This window comes from Pollachius pollachius (genome assembly GCF_949987615.1).
Source record: "Pollachius pollachius genome assembly, chromosome: 12".
Taxonomy (NCBI): domain Eukaryota; kingdom Metazoa; phylum Chordata; class Actinopteri; order Gadiformes; family Gadidae; genus Pollachius; species Pollachius pollachius.
Window position 1 is genome coordinate 23,246,616 of NC_136945.1, and position 20,511 is coordinate 23,267,126.

The window sequence follows — 20,511 nt, forward strand, 5'->3', positions numbered from 1 at the left end:
TCCACGCCTTGGTCATGTTTGTATTGCAGACATGTTGCTTGATGGAGGCAGGTAGCCCAAAGGGGGCGGGGGTTTGGCAATGGGATTGGCCAGCCCAGCGCCAATTAAGGAAATGACCAAAGGGCCGATCCACCTGTTTTCATGGCCTTCAGACAACAAGATGTATTTTAAGGAAAAGCTAGTTGTGCCGTCGCCCCGCCGGGGAAAACCCCCGTCTGCCAGATGGCTTACCGGGCCCTGCTCGGGATTCAATATTTGCATATAATTGTAAAACAAAAGTCCCACTAAACACACAAACTATATTATAGTGGAAAATTAACATTAATATGAATATTTCTGCCAGTTCAGCCAGTTTGAGTGATGTATGCGATTGTATTCAACGAATGTACAAACAGCATTGATTAAAACATGGAGACTCAACACAATATGCAGTGGCATCTGCCTCCACTGGGTCCCTTCAAATAGTTGGTTAATTAATTGTGATGCAGCTGCTAGATGTTCTTTGTGACTCCAAATCTTTTTATTGCAGTATCTGTTGCTCCCTCTCTCTCTCTGTAACTGATGACGTTTGTGGCCCCCATTAAATGGAACCAAATCCCATTCCGTACCACTCTTTTTGAGGATGGCACCTTGATGGTGGAACGAGCTTCCCAGGCCAATATAAACTGAAGAATGCCTTCCTATTTGGGTTGATCCTCTCTTGAATTGAAATCTTAAAGCTTCCTTGCTCTGATTCCTGTATGTTCTTACCAGATTGTCTCTAGTTCCTCCTATCGGCTTCTAAAGTCTCTCTTGTAGGTTGCCTTGGATAAGGATGTGTCTGTGTGTCATACTATAGGCCTCATTGGACCAAAACAGTACAAATCTTTTTGGTTTTGTGTTTGAATAATTTCTAAGGTTGTGAAACCCTTTTTAGATATTGCAGTGAGGATGGCAGCACAAGGCCAACATGATAAATGGTTTCTTAATCAAATGTAATATTGATGTTTGATATCCTACAGTATCATTTTACGAGAATGCTCTCCTGCAAAGAGGCATTAATCAGATTCAAAGATACCATGAACATGACCCTGGCCCCAATAAGGAATTGATAACTCAAACATAATGTATTTGAATGGCTACCCTGCCATGTCTGAACAGTAGGAGTGTTTGATCATCAAATGCAAAGTGTAACACGGTCCATACAATACACGGCCGTACCTCTCTAGCCTTTAGGAGGATCGCACGTGTTGCTGGCCCGGAGGTTTAATTTGTCAGTGACCACCTGTGCTAGGGCAGCAACATCGGAGGAAACAGATTGTGCATCACAAGCACGTCTGCGCCGGCGGTGCCAGCCCTGGTCAGCCAGACTGCCGTCCTCTTGTCCGCTTCTCAGCAGTCTGCCCCTAATCGTAGGTGATGGCTTTGGCACAATACTGTGTGCATCAACCATGACACCTGAGACCCCGTCCTCACAGGGCAATGATATCCATGCAGCTCTGCTTCCGACAGCCGTGGGTCGGTGTCACCGCTCTGAAGACGGGCGTTGAGAGCAGCGATCGACTACTCTTGCGTAGCCACATGTATGTAGATTTCCACGGTAAGGTTGTGTGTTCGCATTTTTTGTGTACTACTTCAGTTTTCGGTCCTCATATTGACCAGGGTTTTTGAATTTCATCAGTGATTAATGAATGTAAATGAAAACCACTGTAAGGTATGTCATTTGTGCATTCAAAAAACAATGAGAAATCCTTTTTGAAACACCTTTAAAAATGTTAATTGACGCCTGAGGCATTCTTCATGCTACATGCCTCACTGTTCAATTCTCATTCATTGGTTGGATGACATTTTTTAGTTTGGCTGTTCACATGATTGAAATATGCGGCCAACATCAGATTCAAGTGTCTACGTGTGACGTAAAAAAATATAGTTGAGGCAAGGTGAAATACTCCACAAAGTGGTAGAAGAGGACCAGGGGTGCGACGTACATCACCAATTTATGTTTTATACTGATGTCACATTTTTCTTAAGTCTGTATAACATATATATATATATATATATATATATATATATATATATAGATATATATATATATATATATATATATATATATATATATATATATATATATATATATATATATATATATATATAACTCATCCATAGGCATTTTAGAGAGAGTTCTTTACTCCTGCCGTTCAAACTTAAAGATGGACATCAAATGGAGAGAAGAAAATATTTTTTTAAATTTTTCTATAACCGTGATATAAATGTTACCAGGGTGATGGTTCGGTATTCATTTTAATTGCAGTGCTGAACCACCTTTCCTTACACATCATCATCCCTGACATTCTGTCACAATCCTTATGGATCCTACCCACGTGTAGCCTGGTCCTACCAGACTCTCGTACTTCATTTCATTTGTACAGAGTCTGGACCTACTCAATTGACTAACGGTAACTCACTTGAAGTCGGGTGTCTGTTGAAGTTTAAAACTATTGGATCTGCCCAGTGCCACTGTGGATCTGCCATAACCAATCGCTAACGTTTGGCCGGGAATGACGTTGCGCGCAAGCTGTAAATAAAACCAACACCGTGCGTGAAGATGTCCGTCAACGACAGCTGACTTTAACGTCATTGTTCTCAGCCACTCCCTCTGTTCACTGATTGGACGCACAAAATTTGGATGGAGAAAACCCAGGAATATACCGCAAACCCAGACGTAGTACTGAAGGCAAATGAAAATTGAGCGGAAGTACTTAGGCGGGCGGAGCCAGGCTAATCCACATGAATGTTTGTCCTTGAATTCTGTTGGACGCAAACATGATGTGTGTTAAACTACAACACTGTTTTCTCCTCAAGTACATTTACAGCCTTTTATCAAGTTGTTTAAGTCCCGGTATATGATAATACGAAAATATAGAGTATGGACACTCACCAGTGTTTCATAATGTACCACATATAATGAAACGATATCAGATTATTTCAAGATTGCCTATGTTTCCCCTGGCAGGTGGTTTAGTTTTTTCCAACTGAGGCAGGGGAGAAATGTACTTTTGTTAGCTCAGGATCACCCTGCAGTATAACAAAGATTGTGAAGAAAATCAGTAGTAACAAATTTGAGGTAGGAAATTTAGGACAGCGATGTCAACATATGTAGAAGTGTATTTCGGAAAGGCTCAAGCCATATGCGTTTATCATAGAAGGCGTCATTCTGCTACACGAATCGTAAGGGACAACTTATCTAATGATCTAAACAATGTTGACCACTGTTGTGTACCTCGTTAACACAGCGTCAGACAGTACAGTTTTAGAGACATTAACACTAATCAATAAAATGCTTGCTGTGGCATAGCGTGTAGCACAGTGGGGTGCTAGGGACAGGATACTGTAGTCGTTAGGATACTGTACTCTCTTCATTTCCAGCTCCAATAGCGTGTTATCATAAAGAGCTTCTGTAAAGAGCCTTTGAGGTAAACCAAGGTTGGATAAAGAAAGGCAGAATGTACAGACCAGGCTCTCTCAATTACCCCCCTCCTCGCCTGAGCAGTGGCAGTGGAGGTCCCTTGCATGACCTTCTATTTTCCGACGGTTTTGGTAAATATTCCAGTTTCCAATATTCCAACAAACCATATTAACACTAATGCTAATAAAATAGATTATATGTATCATTTATGAGACTTTGAAATAATGAGCCTGTGGCCGTGTATAATGGAGACAGTTACTGTAAAATAAAGCACTAAAATGAGGCTACAATTACAATATCAAGATGATTGACTGGATGCTTCCCCTAACACTATTCTGTAACCATCAGTCTAATAATGGCTGATTGCTATCTAACATCAAACTGTGCTCATATGAATGGCTTCTTAAGACACCTGGATTAGTACGTAACCATCAAATCACCAACGGGGTGTCACCTTTGGTCACAGAACAGAGGTTGTTTAGTGACATCTTTTAAAACCAAACAAAATGGTTTTGAGGATTCTACTTAGAAGCAATAATAATATTTACAAAAAGTGGCTTTTTTTCTCTTAAGATGTCAGCCAACTTGAATGTTATTAGGGGCTCAAATTACGCTTAAATGCAAAGCAGTTGGCTTGTTAAAATGTTTACAATGTAGGGTCACAGTCTGCATCACTTTGACTTCTAACATTACTGGTTTTACATGCAAGTTCATTCTGTTGCAGGCCCATGGATCAGCTCACAGACTAATGAAGATGTGGTGAATGTATAATTTCCATTCATGAATATGTCATGACTGAGTTTTTTCATGGGTTTTGGAGCTTCTCAGGGAATACCGTGTTGTGCTAACTTGGTATTGGTGTTTTGCAGGATAACGTCGGTCTGGGGTCTCATTTGAATTTGGATGCGACTGAACCATAATGTATTGTGGCTTTTAGGTACTGAAATGTGTATGCCTAAGATTAGGCCATTTGAAATTCTGCCTTTATAACGGCTCCCACAGTATGTTAAGTGAATCTATTTATCATTATAGACGTATAATTATTCATTGCATAAACCATGAAATATATATAAATCAATAGAGGGCAAGAAATGTAGCAGTTTCGTTCAAAAAGAAAAACTAATGGGCAGTATTATAAGATAGGGTTGAGGTGGGGTAATTCTCCTCGTTGTCTATCCTTTTCAAAAAAGGATAAATAATAACAATGAATACAAACTCAGAAAGTCTGTTTATTTAAGTCAGCAGAAAAAAAGCCATTTGCTTAAGAAAGCAGAGTCCTGTGTTCACTTGTTTCGTAATATTATTTTCTACTCCTAGTTAAAATATTTATATTTGTCTGTGTCGGAAACTGTAGGAATTGTCAAACAGTATTCGGGTGACAACTGAGAAGTCAGTTTCAACTTGAAGGCGACTGAACCCCCAAAGTGTCAGTGTCAGCCTCTCCTCACACGGCGCCGGTTCTGGCCAGTTCCCACAGGGATAGCGGGGGCCCGCCGACAAGCGACTAAAAACAATTTGCTGTTTATTGATTTGCGCCCGTGTCACTAGGAGCCATGAAGTAAGAAATATTAGGCATATGTGAAATCCCAGAAGACCGAAGAATCCAATTGTCCGTGGGTTAGGTAGGTGCCATCTAGACAGGAACACGTTGGGCTCTGTTGCTTCGACAGATTGCTGTTGACACTGCCCTCTAGAGATGTGTAATTGTACATAAGTACTGCACACCTTTGTCTGGCTAGAGGTAGGCTCTCTCCTCCGCCAGCGCGTTTGTTTACCATGGGACACAGAGACACAACATGTCGATCAGGGATTGATTTTTTCTGTCAATTGATTTTTGTCCGTGTTGAAGACGAGTCACAAAAGCGTTGGGACTTTATGATGTCTTGTATGCTATGGTTTTTCTTCTCCACGCTTTTCATATATTGGTCGGCCGGTGGAAATATCCTGGGATGTTTTCAAATAGCGCCGACCACAGGCTCGCTTAGTCACAGTTCAGCCCGGTCAATAGATGCATTAACAGCCATGAAACACTGGGGCGGAGTTCAGGGCGAATGGGCGGCGCAGAACTCATCTCACTGGCTCTATTCCACTGCATCCATATTTACACAACATGGATTGGTCATGCTAGAGTCGAGGTCTTTCTGCAATCGCCTCAAATTACATGGGAGAGAAGAGCCCCCCCCCCATTCCACACTCCCCCCAACAGTCCTCTCATCGTTGGATTTGATCTCCACGGACTTCATTACAGAGAAGAGAGGTATTAAATGGAGAGAATGGTAAAAAAAAAATAAGCCGTGGAATGGGAGCTCAGGTATTCTAGACTCTAGATTCCAGATAGGTATTCCACTGCCCTTCATTGAGGTGGTGCTCGTTGAATACATTACCCCCAGGCGAGCGCCCGTGGCACCAGTGCTCAGAGACATGCCTTCATCGAAGGTCTGACCATGAGGAGTATTTACAGGAATTCATACCGTATACTGTATCTATGTAAACGTAAGCTAGTGGAACCGAATGCAATGGAGGCATCTCAGAGACTCATGTGAGCGCATAGTGGAGCTTTTTATGGGTTTATATAGCAGACACACACAGACAGACAGACGGACGGACGGACGGACGGATGGACAGACAGACAGACAGACAAATGTAGGACTACATGGGGTCTGGTTTAAACCTTCTGGTAAAGATTATGACATTGCAGGATCTAGACCATTTTGTTTTCATCTATAATATGCTTCTTCTTAATCCATCTTTTGAGTGTCTGCGTTTGTCTGAAAGGCAACATAGGGGCCGCCTTTTTCTCTCCACAAAGATCTCCAACCAGTCCTCATCCTTTCTCCAACATGCCTATAGGTTGAGGGGTTGTGGCGCTGTGCAGTTAGCCTATATTCCTTTAAATGCTGAGGGAACATCATATTTTTATGGACTCAAATCAAATGGGACAGCTTGACAGTGAAAGCCTCCCGATGGCCGCCATAGGAGCCTATAAACCAGAGGACTGCCAACCAGGGCTCCTGCTGAGATACAGATCTGCAGCAATATGTTTCTACCCCCTTTTGGACCGCAGGCCGCGGGCAGAAGAAGTATCCGGACAACAACACGTTTGACAAAAACACAAACAGCCCCTCCAACAAAGAGGAAACAAAACCTAGCATCAATAAATCGGCTTAATGGACAGAATTAGAGAGGTTTCAATCCAGGGTGGGATTAAGGAGAACTGTGTGAAATAAAGAGCGAATGATCAGGAATAGCTAAACGGGCGTCTGTCTGGAGGGCGGGAGAAAACGCGAGCCAGCTGGAGAGAGAGAGAGAGAGAGAGAGAGAGAGAGAGAGAGAGAGAGAGTAAACGAGAGGGAGAGTCGGAGGGGGGGAGAGAGAGAGGTGAAAACGAAAGGGAGAGAGGGAGGAAGGAGAGTAAACGAGAGCGAGAGAGTAAGAGGGAGAGTAAACGAGAGAGAGGTGAAAACGAGAGAGAGAGAGAGAGGTGAAAACGAAAGGGAGAGAGGGAGGAAGGAGAGTAAACGAGAGGGAGAGAGTAAGAGGGAGAGAGAGAGTAAACGAGAGAGAGGTGAAAACGAGGGGGAGAGGGAGGTACAAACGAGAGGGAGGGAGAGAGAGGGAGTGTGAGGGAGAGCGAGAGAGCGGAAGAGAGAGAGCGAGGGGAGAGAGAGAACACTCACTGACTGAGGAGCAGATTTTCATTCCATCCGCTTTCGACTCCTCGGCTTCCCGGCTGAACCGCACATCCACTGGTCTGAACCGCAGATCAACTGGGCTGAACCGCACATCCACTGGTCTGAACCGCACATCCAATGGTCTGAACTGCAGATCCACTGGTCTGACTCTGAATTGGGAGAATACGTTTTTTAGAGAAGTCCTCCGCGTCCGTTCAGGTCTCATGTTCGACTACGTCGCTCTCCACGGTGTCATCTCGGCCAACTTCACCTGTTTTCCACTCGCTCTTGAACTGCACCATGAATAGTTGGAGAGCCTCTGTCGGTCGCATCCCTTTGGCATGGTGGGGATTACGCAGCCCCAGAGCGGAGAGCATGTGAACGCAGATGGAGTTTGGGATTTATTGCGAAATAAGGGAAAGATGACCGTCTTCTCTTTGTGCTTGCTCTTGTGCGCGGACCTGCTGGACCTAGCCGTGGGTAAGCCAGTCCTCGGATCATCCCTCCATCTCTCCATGTACTCATCGTTTCCGCGGCAGTCGGAACCCTTTCGAAACCTTCCATTGCGCGGTGTTGCGTATTCGATTTGTAAAGGGACCGGCGGGTCCCGTTCTGTGATGTAATGAACGCGGTGATGTTGGTGGTTCAACGGCTCAGTTGAAGGGCGGCGATGTCCTTCATCCCCGTGCAACTTTTACGCCAAGACATACAAGTGGGGGAAGACAAATCCACGGTTATTAATAATTACGGGTCATGGATTCACGACGGTGGCATGTGGGCATGCAGGGTGAGGATGGGTAAAAAAGTGGCTTATGCCATCGGCTCGTATAAATAATCCAAATTTAATTCAGGCCTGTATGAATAGCGTTTACAAACGCACACGCATGGCAGTACAGACAGGCAGGCTGTCCTCCCCAGACGTGATGAGTGTCGCCGTGGCTGCGGTACGACCAGCAGGCAGACCTGCAACAGATCTCAAAGTTACTGCCTTGAAATATGTCACGGCATCTTCCTGTCGTGCACCCCCTCTCGGTGCTGCTCTGCTAAAAATGAGAATATCCAAAATGCTAATATATTTTTTATAAGCGGTTGGTGATGAGGTTATTCTCTGGGTAAAGGTTGGGTGCATTTGATGCTGTAGGATTGCGCTTCGGATTCAGGGATCGATGGATAAATCAAACTTAACGGCCTGTCAATGCTTATTGGCAAAGAGGTAACGACGTGACAATGATGGGATGGAAATTGCATCCACCTCTTGTCCATTACTGGTCGAGTCCCTGGCGATCCGCCGAGGCCTCGAGGCTGTGACCACTAAACACGCCCTGTTGTTCATCCGTTTGGGAGGACGTGCGCGCCCCTCGTCGTTGCCCCGATAGCTCATACTGAGCAATTATAAAAGTGCAAAAGGAGCAGTTAATTTGCTGGATGGTCTCCCTCAGAAATCATGGCAACAACTGGCCATCGGTCAGTATACTAATCCACGCCTCATGATGCTACGTCGGTGTTCGGTAGACTTGACTGGAAGTTATTCTCGCATTCATTTAGTCCAGTTGACTCCCATGAGGGGAGATGGACAGGCTCAACCCAGGAGCGACAGAGAAATGTCCACACATATTATGTTAAACTTCTGTTGAACATGGAATCATTTTTAGACTGAATCAGTTTGTCATTTTTGTCAGAGTAGGCTATTAGATCACAATAATAGTCTACTAGTCTGAGTCCAAAAGTTTTACTGTGTTATCCTGGCCCACATTGAGCAGTAGTCAATGGGTCTACTGTAAGGGCCACCGATAGACCATGTGGTCAATGTGATGAGCAGCTACCACCACCTCTGACCTGATATTAAAGGGGGGGTGTTTTACCCCAGCTGTTGTCGGTTAACCATTTCAAACTCAACCCCAGTAGCCTAAAATGACGTCAGAAGTGGGAGTGTCCACCCAGATTCATGCATTTTAAGACACGCTCCTTCCATTGCCCCCCATGAGACCTTATTTTCAGCGAAAAAAATTGACATTAGACAATTATTTTGACAGACCATCCCATTAGTATTTTCCATAAATTACACATGTTTGTCAATTTAAAAGATAATTTGGGAGGTGAACGGTTGAAGTATAAGATCATCAGGTAACATGCATGTTGGGGACCTTTATTGTGTGAGAGGAGATAAGTGCACTGAGCGGGCACAAACTTCACAAAATGTTTCCCGACAAACTATTGTGAATATCGAGATTTCCAAAATGGTCATTTTAAAATTTGTAAACATTATATCCATAATGTGTGGCACAATGCCAATGGGATCAAGAAATAATAAGCCTGTCACCATTGACTACCATACATATTCTTTCCGAAATAAGGACCAATCAGGGACAGTGTAAGGGGCGGGGCTCTGTAAGGGATCAGCCTACCGGTTGGTAGGCACAGAGGAGGCTGTACAGGCTGACCTGTCCATTATACGTCTGCTACGACACTCCGTCTTGTGATGTCATCATCTCTTTCACCCAAGACCGTGAGTCAATTTAAGTCATGAACTCCCAAATCCTAATTGAACCATTAATTCCACCCTCGTAATGATTCTGCCCTAGTTTCACACATCTAATGCCAGGGGCAGGATTGAATAGTATTGAGCTCTGAGTAAACAGCAGTGAAGAAGGGGTTCAGGGTGCGGAGTGTGTTGGACTTGGCCCACACCATCAGTCTATGGGGCGTTGATCTGTGTTTAGTTAGCTTTGTTTCCCGAGTGTTTGTATTTGCTTAGCTTTGTTGCAATTGTGACTCAAGTGAGGAAGGTGGGGTTGTAGTAAACAGCTGTACCACGTATGCAATTAGTGGCTATTCATTCATTTCTCTTTTTGCTTGCAAAATATTTGCAACCGGTAGGGGTTTGAGGTTTAATCAAGTGTTTCACAGAGTGGTCATGCTTTTATCCCCAAAGATATTAATGCTCAGTCCTGCACAAAATATGACTTAGTCAAGGGCTTGCAATTCAAAATGGACCCCTTTTAGGAAACCGATAGCTTTTACTTAAATGCCTCAGTGGTTTTACGCCACGTTCAACACTCAACTACTTTAGAGGGTACTTAAGGTTTGTACCTTAATGTCATCTTGTTTAGCTGTAGGCATCGCTATTCCTCTGTTGTTTTTGTTGGAAGCTAATGATTTTCTGACTTTACATTTCAAGGCAACATGTGTGTTCTCTTACTTTTGTGCAGTGTGATGTATAGTATGATATGTAGTATAATATAGCTCCATCACTTGGTTATCTTCTGTTAAACTGGGGTTTGGGCATGTGATATGTACAACAAATCCTTTTAGTGCATCTGATCTGGGATCATTCTTTTGTTTCAACCGGGGTTCATGCCTGGGTGCAGTCCTCCATTAATAATATAGAAATGCAACATCATAGTTCTGGATCCTAGGTTTCCTTGACTTCCAATCGGTGTGTTTAGGAAAAGGTGAAAGTGAGTACACACTGGTCACTCTTTCCATGATGTTGGCACCAGCGTGATCATCAGAGCTATGAAAGCACAGGACATTCTTCTTGTTGGTGCTTCTGGCAATCCTGCATTACCTCAGTGGTTAGAAATGAAGAGAGGACACAATTCCTTATCCTGAACTTTGAGATCGGCCAAACCTCATTGTGGTACGCTGACCTTTGAGGTTAGGACTGACTACGGTTTTACGTTGTTTTAGTTTTTCTACTGACAGAGAATGTTTGACGTTCCATTGGATTGGATTAGATATTTTCAGGTGGGGTATTCTCTCTGATGCCACTCCTCTAGATGCTTGGCATCAAACATCAAACTGACGTATATTTGGACAGTGGCTATAACAGGCTGAATGTAATAAGGTTTTGTTTCAAACAATATAATACAACAAATATATATTTTTTATTATTATTAATTTCTTGCAGATGTATTATTTCCTGTTTTTAACCAGAAGTAACTTTTTATAAATGTCTTACCTGGGAGTCATATAACAAACTAGGCAAATTTACTCAATCCTGACTGTACTAATCCCTTGTATATCACTCGGATTTGTAATCATGGATCTTTACAAAAATATGAATGAAATCTCTCACTCTTTATCATCGTATAACTGTGACATGGTCTTTTACAAAAAAAAGATTAGGATGTTTTTCTTAAGATCTTAATTAATGGCCTTTATCCTTAATCTTCTTTTTTGTCCCGGTGGAACACCCTGACAAACGTAATTAATTTCTTATTTCCCCTTAGATGCTCTTTTTAGATGCTGTCAGTGGAGCAGGAAAGAACTTGTATGTGTCTGCGTGTTCGCACATAATTGACAGAAAGATTTGAATCTGTAGGGATTGTCTCTATCCATCTTTTTTTCTTTCTCTTTCTCTCTCTCTCTCTCTCTCTCTGTCCCGCTCTCTCTTTATTTGCCTCTCTCTCTCTCTCTCTCTCTCTCTCTCTCTCTCTCTCTCTTTCTCTCTGATTACTATTCACCATTCTTATTGTTTTGCTGTGTGTTCATTTCCAAATGAACTGCACAATGCCAGAATCGGCGGGCAGCCGAGGGGAATAGGAGCCTGTGGCTTCGGCTGTTCCTTAGATGGTACCTGCAGGGGAACCCAACCCCTTTGGCTCCTGGTTTTCATCAAGCCTCACTGCCTCTTCCTTAGCTTCCGTCGCTTTGTGTATTTCAGTATTTTTCTTCACCCCAGGCCTAACTCTGCCATCGCCATGTTACCCTACCAAATATATATAAATAAGAAAACAGATCCATAAAGATGACCTCCTTCTTTGGTCTTGGCTCTGAGGTGAACAAAGAAAGATCCTTCAAACATCATGCACCCTCTGACATACCTGTGCATGATAGACGGATGGAACGTAGCCACAAATGATAGCATGAAGGAGCAAACAAAGTGAAGGCTGAACGAATGAATGCATTCATGTTTGAAGCAAGAGATAGATGGATGGATGACTGAATGAATGCATTCATGTTTGAACCAAAGGATAGATGGATGGATGACTGAATGAATGCATTCATGCCTGAGTTGAGGCATAGATTAATCAATGGCTGGGTGGAATGAAAGAAAATTGAGTGATGGATAATTGGGAGGATGGATGAATAGAAGGATGGATGAATGGATATATTTACCTTTAGATTGAAATGTGGTACATGAAGGCTCCTTCCAATTCCTTTGCAGAATAACGTGACACACATGAACGCTCAGGCTCCGTCCTCAGCCTGAAGCTTCTAACCCTTTTTTGTGTTTACTTGCTTTGTACATTTTTACTGTCCAATTTGTCGATTGAGTCAATCCTTCCGTCTTTGCGCCTGTTGAATCAAATCTCCACCTGGCTGGGACGGGTTGGCGCGGTGGGTCGGCGTGGCGCTGAACATCAAGCATCAAGCTAGCGGCGACTTGAATAAAGCCATGCTAAATCTGCAGCTGCCCCCTAACACTTTGCCTCCCTGTGCTCTGAGTCACTGGAGGTGAGAATAGATATTGCTTTGGTTCCACAGCTATCTACACTCACAATCACTGGGATTTATTTCTCGGGCCGGGCTCGGCAGTTACATAAAATGATTACACAGAAATCGCAGACCTCCATTGTTTCATTTAATTTACATTCCGCCTCGGTATTGTTTTTGGAAATAATCTGATGTGTTCCTCTCTCCATCTCCCCTCGTAGGGATCCTCAAATGGGTTTCTGCAGGCAGGTTTAAAATGAAAGCAAAGATCAATGCATAGAGAATATACTCAGAGGTGTGATTTGTTGCACATCTCTATAGAATTCTGGATCCTTTGACCCCCCACCCCCCCTCAGACCCGCGGTTATAAAGCATGTAGTGAAATTCGCGGTATAATTTAAACCACATTATCCTGTGCCACTCAAAGGACACTATTTCGCTTGAAGCAGCCATATTTCTTCTTGGCACCTCTGCCATTCTTTGCGTGTAATCTGCGATTCTTAACTAGGAAGTGTGCACAATGTGCAGCAGCAGCAGTCGCTAACAGAGTTATGGCGAGCAAGGGGGTGGTTTGCATTGATAATGGCCCTTTTCTTTTCTTAACCATCATTTCGAAAGATACAACTGCGGAAAGATAAGATCCTAATATCCCTTCCCCGGCACCGTGCAGTCATCGGATTGGAAAATGGTCAATTGTACTCAGATAAACCTCCCCTGACAGCAGGCCCTGAGGGCTGTAGCGTGCTCAGCTGCATTAGACCGGCCGTCGGTCTGGTGTCAGGCTCCACGCTGACCCTGGCTAGCACCTACTGACCACCCTAGTGGCCCCTAGTGGCCAGATCGGGATGGCGCAGCATATGTCAAGTTAAAGTAAAACCTGGTGGTACATATTATACCACCAGGTGGGAGTGTGATTAGTCATTACATGCCGTTTTGAAAATCTGCGTCTTCTGACATCACTAGTGGGCGTGTCCACCTAGATGTGTGCTGGATAGATCGGTCTGCCAGCCTACCCAGTGGACTGTAGCAAACGTTGCTCATCTATCCAGCATACATCTAGGTGGACACACCCACTAGTGATGTCAGAAGACGCAGATTTTCAAAAACGGCTTGTAATGACTAATCACACTCCCACCTGTTGGTATAATATGTCCAACCCGAGGAAAGACTCCCTAAAACACAGTGGGGAAAGTGTCTCCCAGTGGTAAGATTGGGGATACACATAGCGCCTCAAAGCCATTCAAATGTGGTGATTCATTTCAGCTAAATATAGAGTGTCAAGAAGCACACAAAGAACCGGAACCTATTTTCGATTTCACCCCACTGTTATTATCGACCTCGAACCGTTTCATTTAAAAAGAAGGCAAAATGGAATTGCTGGTTCCTGGAGCATTCAGGGCTTTGAATTTCCCTGACTATTAATCCAACGCATACATATGTGAGATTATTTACCTGTACCCAGTGCTCACCGCACACTATTGAATGGGAAGGTTGTCCACTTACTTTTTACCCTGGTTTTCTTTTCAAATTGAAAGCCCAGATTGGTGTGAAGAGAAGCAAAGTCCTGGGCTAGACTTGAAACAGGATGGTGACCCAGAAATGACAGCTTTGTTGAAGGCTTTTAGATTTCATTTTTTGTCGATGTAGACCACTGCACTTGAAATGAAATGGCTTTCATTTAGAAAAAATCAAATTGACCTCAAGAGGCCGTTGTGCTGCTGCATACTATAGTAATTCACTGCAATTTTTGTGGACTTGATGGCGTGACAGTAAATGTGAAGGATTATTAATGGCTCAGGTAACACAACATTATTTTGACCAAATTAAAATGTGCTGTTGTTTTTTTTCCAGGAGGCTGAACATTTACACAGTGGTGCTCTTGGTAATCAAAATATATTAAAAAAATTCATACACACTTTAGCCAATATAGCAGAAAGTACCTCAGTTTAATTGCTCCGATACCATTAGTTTGACATTTGGTCCTAAAGTCAGAGTGCTGTGTTTTAGCAGATATTTTATCAATTATAAATGTGTACCGGCCTTCACCATCACAGTAAGACACTGATTACGTTTTTCTTTGAGACATTCAAGAACCATATGCCAGGGAGGGCCGATGCTGAATCAGGTTTTTCCATGGATAGCATATCTATGTTCCCTTTCATTGGTACATTCTGCACCCCAAAAAGTGGGGTGTAAGTACAGTTTTTGACATTTTGGGGCCGAGCTAAAATGCTCTATTTGTGGACTTAATAAATAAACAACAGGTTGTAAGAGCGTTAACAATCTTCAGTAACAGGAAGCCCTGTAATCCGTGGGCTCACTTCAAAACCAGTTGTTTCCTGACTCACAGCCCGAACGGTCTGCGGGGATGACCACTGGGGCCTGCGTCTCCCCTGTGCCCCTGCGTCGCAAATGCAACAGAATCCAGGGCCAAACCCAGCCTCCCTCCCCGACGGGCGCCGGGGCAGAGGAGTGGGAAAGAGATGGAGCCTTTCGCTTCAGGTTCCTCTGCCAAAAATGGAGAGCCTCCATCAAAGGTTACGCGATTACATTACAGAACTGTGGTGTATAACAATTACACGCTAAACTATCACGTTGCATCGCTGTTCAAGGTCATTGGGAGGCGGTGCACCAACTGTAATCACTTCAATGAATATTTTCTAATCGCATCTTACTTTCGCTTATGCATCAGCAAATATTCATGTCTCCAGCATTGCAAGTAATGCATTTGCATCCATCACCTCCCATATCTGTCCTCACTCACAGTCTTCCTACCCTCTTCTCAGACAATGTAGGAGACGGGTTTAAAAGAAAGAGTATCCAGGCATAGAGAACCCCCTGTCTCTGGCCTGTATGGATGGCTGGGGTGCGTTCGCCGTCTCGGGCAGTGGCGGTGGAAACGACTGGAAACAGGGCCATGATGAGGGCAGGAACGTGAGTGCCGAGGGCGACGAGTTCAAACAACGCTGTTACTTCACCCTCTCTAAACCTGAAGGTCCTCGCTGCACGGACGAGGCCTAGCTCTCTCGCCGTCCGTATGTGCGTGTGTGTCTGTGTGTGCGTGTGTGTGTGGGCGGTTGAAATCACTCCGGTTCCCCTGAGCAGCTGCAGTTGCAGAGATAGAGAGAGAGCATGAGAGAGCGAGAGAGAGAAGACTTGCTTTGGTCCGAAGCATCTTGGAGGATTGGCCCCGTTTTGAAGTGTAATGGTGATCTCCACTGAGCATGTGGCATCGCTAAACAGTGTCAAATCTGCGTCGAGCTGCACACTCACTCTCTGTAAACTGTGCATGTTAAGATGTGTCATTCTCTCTTTATTTTATACTGCAGTGCAAACCGCCTTCTTCTTCTTCTGCTTAATGTGTGATGGCTTCTGTGCTATCATGGGCTGCTGGTGCGCTCTCCACACACGGTTTCACTGCATCACAATGTGTATTGTGTGTTTCTGCTTATCGTGTTCAAACATGGCTGCTGACTAATAACAATTGCAATGCCACCGGGTCCTCATATTAAGGCTACTTATTATAGGCGTCTGGCAGACCCAGTGCAGTGCGCCATTTATCTCTGCATTCATAGCTCATCATCGCACACGGGGCTTAAGCCTCAGAGTCGCCATGCACAGATGATTTTTCATCTCTAAGAACATAAGAACACTGATTTATTTCCAAGCCCCCACTGTTTACTTTACAACCCCCGCGCACCTCCACTGTATATCCATCCGCGGTCGGCGAGGAGGCAGGCGGGAGTTATTCAACGTCACGTTGACCTCCACTCCAAGTGATCCCTGGCGTCCTTGCGCTCCTCCGTGCTCCCCGTGTCAGGGTGACGAGGGCCGGCGGGGATGAGGAGCAACGTGAAGAGCATTAGCATTTAAGCACAACAACTCCAGGGATGATAAGAGGGGATGGTTCGGCCGTCACACGCCGGCGGTCTGTCGAGGAGCGGGGTGGGGGAAGGGGAGGGGAACTCCAGAGAAAGTTTACTTCTCGATAATCTTTGTCGCTACTCGTGTTTTCCCTGCTGGCAGGCGGGCATGCTCCACCGCGACGCAGATGACTCACTCAAGAGATGACTTTGTTGTTTTATCAACCTATACACACACAAGCCCTCGGTTACATTCCTCCCATTGGCATATAATTACATTTGACGTTAATATATTCAAATCCACCCCATTTGCTATCTCTGTTTTCCTACAGAGGGAATGGAAAGAAATTGTCCCCCCCCCCTCTCAAAAGGTGGCATCCTATCTCTTCCCTGGCATTGTTGAGACATATTTATTCACATTTCCCATGACATCCCACACCACCATCCACACACACACACATATTTCCATCGCTGTGACTTCACTTTGATGTGTGTGTCTGTTGCTAGTGTCTGTGGCTATTCAGTGTCATCTCAGCCATTGAATTCAGTGCTGGAGAGAAACCAGATTATGTGTGGAAAAAAGGGAGGAGATACGGAAAGAGGAAGGAGAAAATAAGCTCTAATCTGCACATTGACGTCAGTCTGAATGAGTGGAAGCCGTGCAGATGGAAGTGTGTGGGGGGAGGTTGGTAGGGATTGTGTACATTTTATGACAACAGATTATTTTTTCTTCATGGAAACTCACTGGCTCCTTCCCAACAAGCCACAAACACACACAGACTCTCTTTCTCCCCAGGGATAGGATGGCTAGCGCTTTCTGTATCGCCACAACGGCATCACAAAGACGTCCAGATGTGGTCTTAGGGAAGGCTGAGGTAGCGTGATCATCCTGTGTCCACATCTGCCAGTTCTGATAGTGTTTATCGCAGTTGCTGCAAAGCCTTTTTATCGCTGGAGGACTTGTCATAATAGTTCATTGAGCTGATCTCCTGGGCATATGACAGGTGTTGGCACTGCACTGCAGACTGCTCGGGCAAACAGGCCTTCACGTGTTCCACTGGAGACGTTCCCATGTTCACGTCCAAGATCTTAGTATCTACTAATCCATGATCCAACAGCCTTGTCCTGCTCTTTTATTCATCCTTCACATGTCCTTGTCCATGTATGTTTCCGGTAACAACGTGACCATGCCATTGACTGCCATTTTCTTTGTTTAGAACTGACAGCAGGTTTTGACTTCATCCACTTTGTTATGCTTTTTGTTTTATTATTTAGCCATGGATTTGAACCAAATTGACTTGCAGTGGTTTCCAGTACATGCCATTAGGTAGCAGCTAAGATGCATACCGCAACTGGCAGAAACCGGGGATCAAACCAAGTGACCATGGGCTGATAGTCGAACATCACTTCAAGATCCTGCCCTTACTAATATAAAGTCAAATTAAACCTACATTAAATACTCACTTAAACAGACCACTTTGTACAGGCCTCCCCTCCCACACGAGTACTGGAGCTGTGGGTTTGCCAGTCTGTCATGCCTTGGTGTTGACTCTTCCACCTGTGATGTCACACATGGAGATGTCCAATTGGAATGGGTCGTTGAATTGTGTAGTCCTTTTGAAGTACCTTGGCTGTCCTGTTGTTTCGTAACTCACTTCACACAGGACTCATGACTCCCCACGGTAAGTGGCACTCCTACCTTTTATATCGCTATTCTTCTTTCCTTTTTTTCTCTCTGTTTATGATTTATAGAATACAGGTTAATAGCGATGAACTCATCTCCACCTTTATCCGTGTTTTACAACAACTCTATCATTTAGTTCTCCTTTAAGAGACATAAATGTTGATTTCCATGGCAATGAATAAGGCCAGTGGATTCTCCAACTTAATTCCTTTTGCAAGGGAAGCATGCTGATTCAGTGGTTCCAAGCCTAACAACATGTTGATTTATCCAGAAGAAAGGAAAAAGGAAAGTAAAGCAATGGAATCACCTACAATGTCAAACATACTTATCAGCATTATTTGTACATCTACAGGAGGACTTGCAAACAGTAGGAGATTATCTTTCAAAAAATATTTTCCCAAAGATCCTTTGGTCATGAAGTTGAGCTACTAAATTGTACTACCTAATCTGTTGTGAGGGGAGCACAGCATTCCTGCGTCGCTTAAACCATCCCTATGTTCTCCCTTTGACACGATTCTTTGGCGGCCGGTGCTGCTGGGATCTGGTAATGGTATTCATCCTGGAATGCAGACTCCAGGTTCTCAACGTGGAGACGGCACAAGGTCGCGGGCAACATCTGCACTTGTTAGATAAGAGGAATGACTGTGAGATTTGAGTTGCTAGATTGGATGCTGGAGATGCGTGCCTAGGGAGGGAGCATTACATGAAAGGTTGTAAATTGCCTGTGGTGCGTCCTGAAATGGCACGGCTCAGTTTCCAGCTCTCAGCGAAGGGAATTGTTGCGATTCATCCGGTGTTGTGTTTCCCAACTTTTTTAGTTGCCCTGAGACGGCCATGATCCAGGCCCAGTCTGAATCGTTTATTTACTCGTCTAGACCGTGAGTGGTCTCAGTCGGCCTAATAGCTTTGCACTCTCAAGAAATGCTATATTCTTAATGCTGCCGTTATATAGCTACCCAGTCGTCACCTATTGCACTCACTCACCATCCTTGGAAACAGGGATGCATCTTCTCTGTTCTCTCTGGTTGCTTCTTGAGGTTTCCTCGCTTAGATTCAGGGTGTTTCTCCTTTCTTTTGACAGCAGGGGGCTTCGGGTCAGGGGGGGGGTGGGGGGGGCTTATAATGTGGGCCTTCAAAGCTCCTTGAGAACTTTAGCTGTGATTAAGGGCTATACAAATAAAACCCAGTCCACAATATGGACTGGATGGAACCAGACGGGGAAATCCTTTACAAGCTGCTGTTTGTGGAAGTCCTTCAAGATCAGTCAACCGTCAAAAACGTTCCTTTGAGTGTTTTTAGTGAAGGCATAAGAATTGTTGTTTGGTTTCATTGAGTTGGAATAAGTCAAGAAGAGGCCTGAAACACAGGGTCTGGAATGTGTGTTCAGTAACTAAACCTACTCTCGTAGATTGTGTTTGCGCCGCTAACAAGAATGCTCCTATTGTCGAACAATCTCGGTGTTGTTCCCGTAGATTGTTTACTTTTTCCTGTGCCATGCTTCCTCCTCCTCCTCCTCTTCTCTTTGATAATGATGCATCGTCACCACGAGTCCTTTCATGGAAGAGGAATTGGAAGACTCCCCGTCATTAGACCCAGTCACAGCTCAGTGAGCATTGGGCCACACTTTCCACAGTATCGAGACTTCTCCCGTGTTATTGCTAACACCGAAAGTTTTGAGGGGAGGGGGGATTTTGGAGATTAATCTCTTTGGTAGAATCATATGCAGGCAGCCTCGTTTTTAGATTCATTTCACTGCCTTCTCTGTATTTCCCCTGGTGAATATGTGTTCCCAAATTGCGCACAAAGGCAAAATCCAATCTTTCCAGTTTGTGCGTCTGCGTATGATGGCTTTCAGAAGATCTCAATGAAGACGTCACATGTGGTTGTGATGCCACTAGAGAGAGAGAAGCGATGTAATTAGACGGGCCCAGTTTGGTATTTTCACCTTTCTGTTTTTTAATTGGACAAGGTTGCATCGGTCAGTGAGCGAGGCAGAATTCGTGATTATGCTGTTAGGCTTGAGATCAAAGGAGTTTCTACAAAGGTCAGTGACTCAGGATGTGGATCAAGCATGGGCCCGTATTGAAGCCATCAAGGTGAAAGCCGTACACAACCCACGGAATGCAGAGAGGATCTGTTGATCCGCTCAGTGCCGAGACGTCACCGAGGCCAAGTCTGTGATCCAGAAAACAACCGTTCTCGTATGCTTGTTATGGAAACCTATGCATGTATGCATGCATGGCTGGCTGACACGTACAGCCACGCCCGGGCGCTCCCTCCCGCGCTCAGCTGGCATCAGTTGATGGATCCATTCCTACTCGCTCAGATGCGTTCTTTGAGATCGCGGCAACGCTGCCATGTTGTTATTTTCTTCTCCCCGCTGCTGATGCTGTCATCTAGAATTAAAGC

General features: G+C 44.4%; 1 protein-coding gene across 1 annotated transcript in view; it reads left to right on the forward strand.

Moving 5' to 3' along the window:
- Positions 1-7,292: 7,292 nt before the first annotated feature.
- The window catches only part of igsf21a (immunoglobin superfamily, member 21a), a gene marked incomplete at its 3' end in the record, with an annotated part of 177,274 nt that continues 164,055 nt past the window's right edge, over positions 7,293-20,511 (forward strand). The window contains 1 exon segment of the mRNA XM_079748715.1: positions 7,293-7,596. Coding sequence (XP_079604841.1) covers positions 7,458-7,596 — 139 coding nt within the window. The 5' untranslated portion in view covers positions 7,293-7,457.